The following is a 12,304-nucleotide window of genomic DNA, read 5'->3' as shown; positions in this document are numbered from 1 at the left end:
ACGCCGCGGGAAAAAACAAACCTCGAGATTTTCTCCCCGGGGGGAATGGGAAATGAATAGCTGGGCTCATCCCTGACGAGGAATTAGTGCCCGATACGATGGGGGGGGTCACCCCGAGGGTCTCCAGGCACCGATCCCCCCCTCTCAACCCCCAGGCAAAGGGTTGGGTCCGCGCCCCGGATCCTGCAGAGGGAGGTGGTGGGGTTTTCTCCCCCCCGCCACCCTCCCCAAGAAAAAAAACATAAATGAGGGGTTCAAAGGGGTCTGAGATGCTTTTTTGGCCTCTGGTTTGGGGTGTGCAGCCCTGAACCCGGTCTCGGCGTGCGGATAACCCGGGCTGCTGCTGCCCCCTCCCGTCGGCCGCCCCGCACGGCCGCGGCTGCGGGGAGCGCTGGGTCCTGCGTCCCTCCCGACGGGGAGCGGGCGCGACCCCGGCCCCTGGGACCCCCGGGTGACCCGGCCAAGGAAGGCGGGGGGGGGGTATCCTCGGTCACAACCTCAAGGCTGCAAAAATTTGCATTTCAAGGCATTTTTTTCCTCGCAGGCGGCCAGGGGTTGCGTTCGCTCCGTGGTTGAGACGGGCTCGAAGGAGCCGGACCCTCTGTGATGGGGTGCGGGGAGCACCCCAAAAACATCTACCCCCGTTTCTGTTCTCTACACCAAAACCCACCAGCCTTCCTCACCCCTCCCAGCCCTTCCTCATCCTCCCGGCTCTCATCTCCCCCCGCTGTGGTCCAACCCCATCAGTTTGTGGGGTGTGGGGCACCCCACAGTGGGTGGCCCGAGGACCCCCATGGGGTGCGGCGCTGCCTGCCCGACCCCGGGTCCCACCGCTGTGGGGTCGGGATTATCCTCCAGCCGCTTGACCGGTCCCGACAGCACATGCCGGAGCAGACGACAGCTGAGCATGCGAGCCGGAGTCGGGGTGTTGCTGAGGCACAGCCCCCCTCCATGGGGCCGGACACCCCGGAGAGGGGGAAAACCAGCCTGGGGGGGCAGGGGGGACCGAGCCTGGGCGCTCATGGGGTGGGCTGAGCCAGCAGCTTCTTCCCCCATGACGGGAATTTGCAGGGTGAGGCCCCTCCGGAAGGGCTGGGTGCCCCTCCCTGGGGACCGGCTTGTCCGGCATCACCGCTGGCATGTCATGGGGAGGGTCTGCCATCCCTTCTCCTTTTGGGCATCCCACCCTGAAGCCACAAAATCCCCACAGCCCTCCGAATTACCACAGGGTGCCCTACGTGGGGGGGGGGGCGGGTGTTTACCCTTCCTTCTGCCAACATTTGCTGTCCCATGGGATGGGGACAGAAAACGGCAGGAGTCACCAGTTTATGTCCCAAAAGCCCCACATCAGCATCACTGACTCCATTTTCCCCCTCTTCACCAGACCCCGATCCCGCAGCACCAGCCCCGGGTTGGGCCGCAGGGGCTGGATGAGCCCCAGCGGGAATGTCCCACCATGGGGACAAGATGATGGTCACCCACCCACCCAGGAGACCTGGTTTGCAGTCTTCCTTCTCCCTCCCAGACCCTTCCGTGGTCCCTGCGTGGCTCCAGGCGTCCCATCTCAGGGCTGTCCCCTGCCGAGGGACACTGCTGTCCCCAGGTCCTGTCCCCGGGCCTTGCGCCATCCCCCTGTCCCAGACAGCTGTCCCTCTCGGGGGGTCGAATAGCCACCATATGTCGCTGCCGAATCCCTTGGATTCATGGGTCTTCCTCCAAACGCCCACCTGTCCTCCAGCTCGCCCGAGCCCCAGGGAAAACAGCCCCTTGTTGACAACCCGAGTCTCCCCCCCGGGTCCCTCCGTGACACGTGTGGGGACAGCCCGGCCAGTGCCACCATGCAGGGGATGGAGGAGCAGCCTCTCACGTGCTGGGGATGCCCCCGGGCATGGGGGGACTCCGGACGGGTGGGGTTCATTAGTGGGGGTCCTGCCCCCCCCCCACCCCGACTCCCTCCTCCGGCTGCGATCTGGGGCTGGGGGCTGGGAAAGGGAAGGGCCGTGGGGTGACGGAGGAAGGGAGGCCATGGCGGGGCAGAAATGCAGGAGGTTTAGTGCTGGCAGTGGGGCAGAGCGTCATCCGATGAGTGCAGGCAAACAGGGGTCGGGGCACACAGAAGGGTCCCTGGGCTGGGCTCCGGCAGACTCCAGGTATGTTGGGGCACCTGGTTTGGTTCCCGCACTGGGATCCCGGCAGCTGGCGGGTCTGGGCACACAGGGGGGTGGCAACAGGCTGTGGGTGAGGGCACCCACAAACATCCCCAGACTGGGATCCATCCGGTGGATTGGTACGTTGGGGCATCCAGTATTGTCCCCACACTGGGATCCAGTGGACTGGGGGCTGCTCAACCACCAGCACCTCTCTGTTGGTACCCCCCCCCCCCGCCCCCCCGCCACCCATCCCAGATCAAACCTGGAACGATAATTAATAATGAAAATACAACCGCTCTCTGGGCAGACTTTATACCTCCATCGTTATCCCTGATTTCATGATAGGGAAACTGAGGCACGGAAGCTGCTGCCTGGAGCTGTGGGGATGAGGGGCGAGGTGGGAACCGAGGACGTTGAGCCCCATGGGGACACGGTGCTGCAGGTGCACGAGCAGCTCCATCCCACCCCGCTCCCAACCCACCAGTGAACCCAAACTGGTCGAGCTGGCATGTATGGGTGAGGAAGGGGGTCTTGGATGGTCCTTCCACCACTGCTCCCATCCCAGTTGGGGATGGACAGCAGGACGTTGTCCCCCATTGTCCCCACGGGCTGCACCTAAACCCAATCCTGACCCCCCGGGCAGGCTGAGAGGTGGCTGTGCAAAGCTGCCGGCTGGAGGGGATGGGGTTGAAGGGCCGCGGCCCCATCTTGGCCGAGCAGCTGTCACCGTCCCAAATCTCCACGAGCAGTCACGTCGGAAATCCCGGGTGTCGGAGGAGAGGTCTGCTCTGCATTCCTTGGCCGGGAGCGGGGAGAGGGCGAAGCATCTCCCCGCCGCCTGCAGCTGCTCCCAAATATGTTATGACTTGTCACCGCGGCAGGAAGGGATGTCGGCGAGCCTGGAAAGAGAGAGGGGACATGGGGCAGTGGGGTGCCCAGGGGGGATGGGAAGGTGGGTCCCATTGGAAGTGGCATTTTGGTGGGACCTGTGTTCAAATCCCATTGGGATGGTCTTTTTACTAGCCACCCCCGGCCTCTCTTTCCCCATCAGAGGGATGGTGCCCTCACCCTAAGGGTGGAGATGCTGCCTCCGGCACCCGGCCTGCTTTTTTCCTGCCCTTTCCGATGGAAGGAGCCAGCTGGCACCATCCCCACCGTCGCTGCTCCAGTGCGGGGGCCATGCAGCTCCGTGCACCAGGCAGGGACAGGCAACCAGTGTGTGCAGCTCCGCGCACCAAGGAGGGACATGTGCTGGGCTGTGACATAGAATCATAGAATGGTTCGGGTTGGAAGGGACCTTAAAGATCATCCAGCTCCAAACCCCTGCCCTGGGCACCCACCAGCCCAGGTTGCTCCAAGCCCCGTCCAACCTGCCCTTGAACCCCTCCAGGGATGGGGCAGCCACAGCTTCTCTGGGCAACCTGCGCCAGGGGCTCACCGCCCTCACAGCAAAGAATTTCTTCATGATATTTCATCTAAATCTCCCCTCTTTCAGTGTAAAACCATTCCCCCTCGTCGCGTGGCTCCCCTCCCTGATCCCAAGTCCCTCCCCAGCTTTCTTGTAGGCCCCCTTTAGGGACTGGAAGGGGCTGGAAGGTCTCCCCGGAGCCTTCTCTTCTCCAGGCTGAACCCCCCCAGCTCTCTCAGCCTGTCCCCACAGCAGAGGGGCTCCAGCCCTTGGAGCATCTTCGTGGCCTCCTCTGGCCCCGCTCCAACAGCTCCGTGTCCTTCCTGCGCTGAGGGCTCCAGAGCTGGACACAGGGCTCCAGGTGGGGTCTCCCCAGAGTGGAGCAGAGGGGTAGAATCACCTCCCTTGATGTGCTCCTGTGCTTCCCCAAAACTCCGCAAATCAAGCCCATCGGCTGCTGTGGGAAAGCAAAACAGTTGGGGCAGCCCCCGGGCGTCTCTGCGTGCCCCCGTGCTGTGGATCTGGCCACCAGCTTGGGAAGCTGCCCCGGAGGAGCAAGGACAAACCCTCCTCGCTGGGATTTTCTCAATGGACTGGTATTTTTAGCTGGGGTCTCGTGGCTGCCCGTCCCCGCTGGCGGTGACGGGGTGAGCCGTCCCCGCGAGGCCTCCGCCAGCCGGGGGAAGGTCACCCCATGACGGATCGCAGCACGTTCTGCCCGGGGCTCGCACAGCGTCGCCTTTGTGTGCCTCCCAGCCGCCACCATCCATCACCGGCTAACCTGACAGCCGGCAGCAGAGCCATAATCCCCCGCCGGCTCCGAATTACCCGGGGCGCAGCCTGCAGCCGCCACGGGCACCCATGGGACCAGGGAAAAGCCGCCCCGCTCGTCAGTCCCTCAGTAGTCATCTTTGCGGGGTGCTCGGGGGATGTGGGCTATGACAGGAGCCCCACGGTAGCCCAGACACTGGCGTCCCTCGGTGATGGCTACTACAGTGGTTACCGTTACCCCTGATTTGACGTGTGCTGGGAAGAGCCCATGGGCCCCACGGACCCCGGACCCTGCTGTGTTCCCCCACTGCGTCTGGGCTTAGGGTCATCCTTGGCCAAGAGGGTCTGATGGAGGAGCGGAGCCGGGGCCGGGTGGGCAGAGCGTTATTCCGGCTCCAGGTACTGGTGGCAGCGTGGGCAGCCTGGGTGAGACCCCCCCAAAAGGACACCCCAGCGTGGGGTCCTTCTTCCCCAGTCCCCGTCCCGCGCTTGGCACTCGGTGCCCGTTCCTCCTCCACGGGCTGCCTCCTGCCTCCACTGCCCACTCAGCCACGGGACATGGTGGCCTCGGTGGCCCATTGGGGCTGGCTCGACCCGTGTCCCTCCCTGCTCTTCTCCTGGCCATGGAAAAGCCAGTGCGGCGGCCGGCGCCTGCCCCGCCGATGCTGCCCCTGTTTTATGAAGTGCTAAATGCTTCACCGCTCTCTTCTACGGATCCGCCACGTGCCCCGCAGAGCCGGTTATGTCACCGCCGGGTTCCTCATCCTCCAAACACGCTCTGGCAATTAAAAAAAGCCCATTTATGTGGTAGAGCCAGGGTGGTCCCGCAGGCAACCCTCACCCAGGGACCTGGCCGATGCGCGAGGGGCTCACCAGGGGTCATGCCCACCAGCAAGTGCCACCGATAAAGGTCCCCAGGAGTGAGTCAAACGGCTTGACGTGATGACGTGAGGCTGATGTGAAGCCCTCAGGCGCAGGTTATCCCTTCCTAATGGCTCCGTGCCTGCTGCTGACCCCTCTGCACACCCTCAGGGACGAATCCTGCCTCTTCCCAACTGCTTTAGTGCTTTCTCCTGACGCAAGCTGGTGCTCCGATTTCTTTCTTCCTTAAGTGTTTTGGGGGTGTGACTGACCCTGGGGAGCACAGAGGTTGTGCCGAGGGTGAAGCTCAAGGCGGCGGGTCCTGCTTTCTTTATTACAGATTTTATAGATGCTAAAACCGTGGGGACAGCAAATCCCCAGGGCTGAGACCCCGGGAGAGCCGAAATCAGGGTGAGGACGGGTTATAAAGCTCCTGGCCCCGAAGAAATCACTGCAAAGAGAGAAGAGCATCCCCAAAGGCTAGAAATCAACCCAAAGTGAGCAAGGGTGCCGTAGCGGGCGCGGGGAATGCGCCACGGCAAAGCCTCTCCGGGGAGGGGGGATTTGGGGAAGGAAAATCCCGGCAGGGTTGGCCCTGCTCTTTGCTGACATTCTTTCCACTGACCGATCCCTCGGCTGGAATCTGGCCCGGAGCAGGAATAGGAGGAGATGGGAGATGGTTTCTGACGTTCCCGATGGAAAAAAAAAAATAATCCCTTTTGAGTTAAGGACAAAGCTGGAGAGATGCGGTCAAGTGGTTGGAGTCAGCAGGGAAGGGCCGGGGGTGGCTTAAAATCCCACCCACGCTGCAGCTCGTGATTGTGCCTCAGTTTCCCCATTGGGAAGGTGGGGGCCATGTGTCTGTGCTGGGAGAGGGGTGCGGCGGGATGGTGCTGGAGCTCTGCTTTATCCACACTACAGAGGCCAGAGATGAGCTCGGATGAGCTGGAGCCAGGGTGGGAGATGATCCATTCCCTCTCGTCTCCTCTGCCGGAGCGTGGAGACGCCGGGAGAAGGTGTCCTTTGGGTCTGGTGCATGGGAGAAGCCATGAACATGGACTTTGTGCCAAAAATGCTGCTCTGGGATGAGGGACTTGGCTAGGGACCTTCAGGAAGTCCAGAGTGGAGGAAAGGCTGAGCCCGGTGTGGTCCTGCCCGCTCCTGCCTGCTCCTGCCTGCTCCGTTCCTGTGGGACAGGCAGGGGGGACGGGCAGCAGAGTGACGGGGCTGGCACCGGGGTGGGTGCTGCTGCACGGCCAGGGGTGCCCATGGGGAAAGGGCCGGACCCGGGGCTGCTCCCGGCACCGGGACGTCCCTCCTGGGGCTGGATTCCTCCCCAGGATCAGACCCTTCCTCTGGGACATGCACGGGCGGGATGGGGCCATGGGAAATATGGGGGGGCATGTGGGAGCGGCATGGGGCAGAGGAGGGTGGGGAGGTGGGAAAGGCCAAAGTGTCGGGTCCCACCACAGAGAAGGCACGGATCCGGGGTGCCCTGGGATCCAGGGGGACAGCCATGAGGTTGCCGTGGCCGGGCAGGCTGGCCACGAGGCCACCATGGTCTCCCCAAAGCCCTCCCGTAACTGAAGGGACCAGATGATGGAGGAATGCCGAGGGGGGGAGGGGAGCTGGCAGCCACCCGCCGTCCCCGGTGGCACCCCTGGGCTCAAACAAAGCCCTTGTTCGCGGGGCGGCCGAGCTGCCCCCCTCGCCTGTGCCAGCTCCCCCAGACCCCCCCCGGCGCGGTCCGGGCGGTGTAATCCCCGCGGGGAGAGCACATGAAATCAGATGGACAAGTTTTGATGTGAGGCAGCAGCTTAGGGCGGGCTCAGGTTTCCTTTAGGTTTTCTATATTTATCTCCGTGATTTAATGCCAGCGCCGGGGTTTAAATGGCACCAAGCAGTTGGCGTGGGGAGAGGGAGCAGCCGTCCCCGACCCGCGCACACGTCCCCAAGCCGCCCGCGCGCCCATGGAGCTCTTCGAGACCAACCCTTATTTTTTCCCGGACCAGCGGTTTTACGATGGGGAAAATTTCCTGGGCTCCCGCTTGCAGGGCTACGAGCCGGCGGCTTTCCCCGAGCGGCCCGAGGTGGCCCTGTGTCCCGACGGCAGGGTGGCTTTGGAGGAGAAGGACTCAGCCCTGCCCGAGCATTGTCCCGGGCAGTGCCTGCCCTGGGCCTGCAAGGTTTGCAAGCGGAAGACGGTCTCCATCGACCGGCGGCGGGCAGCCACCCTGCGGGAGAAGCGCAGGTTGAAGAAGGTGAACGAAGCCTTCGAGGCGCTGAAGCGCAGCACCCTGCTCAACCCCAACCAGCGGCTGCCCAAGGTGGAGATCCTGCGCAGCGCCATCCAGTACATCGAGCGCCTGCAGAGCCTGCTCAGCACCCTCAACCAGCAGGAGCGGGAGCAGAGGGACCTGCGCTTCCGCCCCGCCGCCCCCCAGCCCGGGGTAAGTGCTTCTGCACCTCCCCCGGCGCCCCCAAACCTGGGCTGGGGACCAGCGCGGGGGTGATGCCCTTTGGGGGTGTTGCTCTAGGGGGGTGATGCTCTATAGAGGTGCTGCTCTATGGGGGTGACGCTCTATGGGGGTGACACTCTATGGGGGTGATGCCCTATGGGGGTGATGCCCTACGGGGGTTACACTCTGTGGCAGTGACAATCTACGGGGGTAACATCCTATGGGGGTGATGCCTATGGGGTTGATGCTCTATGGGGTAATACCCTATGGGGGTGTCACTCTATGGGGGTGGTGATCTGTGCGTGTGACACTCTATGGGGGTGATGCCCAGTGGGGGCGATGCCTATGGGGTTGGCACTCTATGGGGGTAATACCCTACTGGGGTGGCACTCCATGGGGGTAGTACCCTATGGGGGTGACACTCTATGGGTGTGACACTCTATGGGGGTGATGCCCTATGGGGGTGGTGGTCTGTGGGGGTGACACTCTATGGGGGTGATGCCCCGTGGGGGTGATGCCTATGGGGTTGGCACTCTATGGGGGTAATACCCTACTGGGGTGGCACTCCATGGGGGTAGTACCGTATGGGGGTGACACTCTATGGGGGTGATGCCCTATGGGGGTGGTGATCTGTGGGGGTGACACTCTATGGGGGTGACACTCTATGGGAGTGATGCCCTATGGGGGTGACGCCCTATGGGGGTGGTGACCTGTGGGGGTGATACTCTATGGGGGTGACGCCCTACGGGGGTGACGCCCTATGGGGGTGACGCTCTATGGAGTTGATGTTCTATGGGGGTGATGCTCTGTGGGGGTGATCCCAGGCAGAGGCATCTCGGGCAGCTCCGGGGCACTGGGACCTGCTGGTGGGAGCGGGATCCCCAGCCCTGGGGACAAGGCAGACGCTGCTGTCACGGGCTGGTAAACGTGTCCTGCACAAAGGCTCGGGGCAGAGATGACCCAGGCCCTCTCACATCCCACCCAAAGGGGCCGACAGCCGTCTGCCCCCATGTACACATCCGTGTATTTACGGGTGGAGGTAGCGGGGGCTGCACGGTCCAGTGCTGGACACTGCTTTGAGCACAGCACACGTGCCTGGGCTTGAGAGGGATGAAAAAGGCAAAAAAAAACCCCCACAAAACAAAATTAAATAAAATCAAATTTAAAAAAATAAGATGAAATGAAATGAAATGAAATGAAATGAAATGAAATGAAATAATGAAATGATGATGAAATGAAATGAATAAAATATGAAATAAAATCCCCCTGCTCACAGATACAGGCACACGCTCCTGATTTGGCCCTACAAAGTGACACAGCCCACAAAGCCACCGACTAAACATCACCGGGGTGTCACCACCCGCTGTCCCCCGTCACATCCTCCAACGTATCAAAGCTCCTGGGCACAGAACCCGCAGCCTCCCTCCTTTCTCCCCACCACCACGCGATTGCCGGTGACGCAACGTGCCGGGGACGGGGACCTTTTCGGATGGTCGTGTGGCACAGCGACAGGCAGGGGACAGGGGACGAGGGGGGTCGGTGCCGGTTTCTCAGACCGAAGGCGCCGATTCAAAGAGCCAGAGGATGCTCCTCGCAGCGGGTGTGTGTTGCCGCAGCCCCGAGCAGAGATTCTACAAGCCAGGCCCTGTTGCACCGCAAGATTTTGGGGGTTTAACCAAGTTTTTGAGAGATATTTGTATTTGCCCTCAGATTTCAGGGGAGGTGTCTGGGCACGCACTTCCCCGCTGCTCTAAGGCTTCCTGTATCGAAATATAGAGATCAATATTGATAGAGGTGATATTGATAGGGATGATCTAGAGGTAGGTGATATAGATAGATGGAGATGGAGATGGAGATGGAGATGGAGATGGAGAAATAGATATAGATGATACGGATATGGATATGGATATGGATATGGATATGGATATAGAAGGACTTCATAAGAGGCACAGAAAAGTGGGATTCACGAAGACTCATCTCCTTTCAGGTTAAGGGATTTAAGGACCAAACCAACAGGTACGCGGGTAGCCCAATCTTTTAGAGCTGAATAAAGGACCGAAAAAGCTTTTAGGCTCCATCCTATATATTCCTGGGACTTCCTGGTGTATCCACTCGGGTTGGATTGGGGTGGCTTTGTCAGCTGCTCCGGCAAATGGGCCCAAATTATACCTCTCAAGCCCACAACCCGCACTGAGCGGTTCTTGTGTCACTGGTGCTCCGAGCCATCCCTTCTCCCAGGGGTTCACGTATTGAGTATGAAAGCCAATATTTTTTGGGGAAAAAAAAACCAAACCACGTCTGTAAGAATTTCCTACTTTAGTGAGAAATAAATCCAAGCGTTAATTAATTAGCTTGTGCTGCCACGAGCTCGTAGAGCCAAAGGGCCATTTCTAGCCTGCTACAAACAGTTGGATCCTTGGGTTTGCTCCTATAAATCATATTTTGGGTTTAACATGGGCTGGCATCCGCTTCCAGAAAAAGACGCGCACCAAAAAAAAAAAAAAAGTTAATTCAGAGCTTTGCTGAGTAACGTTCTCATTTTTCAGGCTGTCAGCTCTTTTCTCTGAAATGGCCCTTCAGCCCCAAATCCACAAATCAACCTGCTAAAAGTTCTTCCCCAGAAATCCCCGTGGGATGGCCGGAGGGTGTCTAGCCCGCCTGTCATTTTTTATGAGCCTGATTAGGTGTTTTTTCAGCAAAAAGCTGTTCTGCCCAAGGGTGTTTGTCTGTCTCTAACCCTTTCTCATAGTCACTGGGCAGAGTGAGACTTTTTTTTACCTGCAGTGAGCAGATGGCCCCATTTGTCCTCTGTCCAGAGCCCAAAAAAGTGTTTTTTCAGCCTTTATGGTTAATGAAGCATCTGACCCCCACGGGTTCTGGGGACTCGGAATGGTGTCGGCTCCTCCAGCCACTTTCCAGGTGGGAAGGGATGTGCTCATCTCTGCAGGGGCATTGTGCTGCGGTGATGGGGCAGCCCGGGGAGGTTTTTGGGGGGGGCTGAGTGGGGTTTGGCCGGGCTGGAGGAGGCGAGACCCACGGTGGGCATCTGGGCTCCCTGCAGGCGACCGGCGAGTGCGGGTCCGGCAGCTCGTCCTGCAGCCCCGAGTGGAGCAGCCAGCTGGAGTTCGGCACCAACCCCGCGGGTAAGGTCCCCCCGGTGTCCCGCAGCCGTGCCGGGCTCTGGGGTGGGGGGACAGCAGCGGGGGACACCACCGCCCTGGGGCAGAGCATCGCTGAGCCAAGCAGGGGATCCTCCAAGCGGAGGACAAAAGGAGCCTTGTCCTCCTCTCCCCACCCCGTTGTTCCGGAGAAATGAGCTCATAAATCCTCCAGCGCTTCCTTGGCTCGGTGCTCGGTGAGTTCAGGCTCCTCCCATTGCCTGATTTCCCCGAGACACCCGCTCTTCCTAAGCCGAGGAATCGGAGTGCAGCACCCCGGGACCCCGGCGGCTTGGTCCCCATCGAGGGTTCGTCCATCCCCGTCCCTTGGCTTGGCTTTGCCCGCTGCGATGCTGAGCATGGCTGAGCGTGGCTGAGCACCGCTGCCCCGGGCTCCTTTCCCTCCCCACACCCCCCGGCAGCTGCTCATTTTTTTTTCCATTATTGCAGTCCCTCCCCCCACCCCCCCCCCAAAATCCACCTGTTTTTTTCCCCCAGAAGGTAGAAACTTAAATCTCATTTTCCAACGGAGAATAAAACCTTAAAAAACATCCGAAAGTTTCACTCCCTCTTGCCCTCCCCAGGGGAAGGTTTCATCCCCCCGTCACGGTGGGAGCTGGGAGGGGGTCCCCAGGTCACTCCAGCCACGCGGGGGATTGTGGGGTCCCCCCTGCCGTCCCCAGCACATGGTCCCCGTCCCCAGCCGAGTCACCATCCCCTTCCTCTCTGCAGATCACCTCCTGGCTGACGACGCGGCGGAGGACCGCAACCTCCACTCGCTCTCCTCCATCGTGGAGAGCATCGCCGTGGAGGACGTGGCCGTGACGTTCCAGGAGGAGCGGGTCCAAAACTGAGCCGGCGCAAACCCCAGCGGCTCTTCGAGCTGGTAACGGGGTGGGAATAAGATGCCAGAAGGGTCCAGCCGCTGGAAATCATATTTACCCCTTCGGCGTCGTGGACTGCACCGCTGAAACCACTCGCCTCCTTTCCCACTCCTGGCGAAAGGCCCCCGCTCGGCCAGCTGAAAATAAATGATGGGGAGAGGTGGGATTTCGGCAGCGCCGCGGCCCCGCGCCGGTGGTGGCCCCGGTTCCCCTGGGGGCAGCCGCCCGGCGCCGGGCTCTGCTCCGCTCCGCTCCCTGCGCGGGGGCCGTCGGTTTTTGGGGGCCAATGTGTGTGCTGGGTTCGCTTGGTGATACTGTTTTTGCAAGATGCTCTTCGACCAATGTCACTCTCCGGCTGGTGTCTCACGGGCGCTGAGCCCCGCGGAGGCTCCCCGCGCCGTCTTTTTTACTGACCGCTGTGTGGAATTGCCATTTGGGTTTTTTTTTTTTCTTTTCTAATTATTATTATTTTTGCTAACTTATTTGTTTTGTTTTTTTTTTTTTTTTTAAATAAAGGCATTCTTGTTTGAATGGCTCGGGGCTTCCTTTACCGCTGCCCCCTCCCCCTGCCCAGGTCTCCCCTAATTCCCAGGTTGGGGATACCAGAAAATCC

At 60.6% G+C, this 12,304-nt stretch overlaps 1 protein-coding gene across 1 annotated transcript; it reads left to right on the top strand.

The window, feature by feature from the left end:
* Nucleotides 1–7,115: 7,115 nt before the first annotated feature.
* MYOG (myogenin) lies at nucleotides 7,116–12,221 on the top strand. The gene is made up of 3 exons (XM_054181512.1): nucleotides 7,116–7,640; nucleotides 10,711–10,792; nucleotides 11,540–12,221. Exons 1-3 carry the CDS (start codon nucleotides 7,161–7,163, stop codon nucleotides 11,659–11,661), a joined length of 684 nt encoding a protein of 227 aa, XP_054037487.1. The 5' UTR covers nucleotides 7,116–7,160; the 3' UTR covers nucleotides 11,662–12,221.
* The last annotated feature ends 83 nt before the right edge of the window (nucleotides 12,222–12,304 follow it).

The sequence above is a fragment of the Rissa tridactyla genome, chromosome 21 (assembly GCF_028500815.1).
Source record: "Rissa tridactyla isolate bRisTri1 chromosome 21, bRisTri1.patW.cur.20221130, whole genome shotgun sequence".
Lineage (NCBI taxonomy): Eukaryota > Metazoa > Chordata > Aves > Charadriiformes > Laridae > Rissa > Rissa tridactyla.
This window is presented reverse-complemented; position numbering and strand designations above follow the sequence as displayed.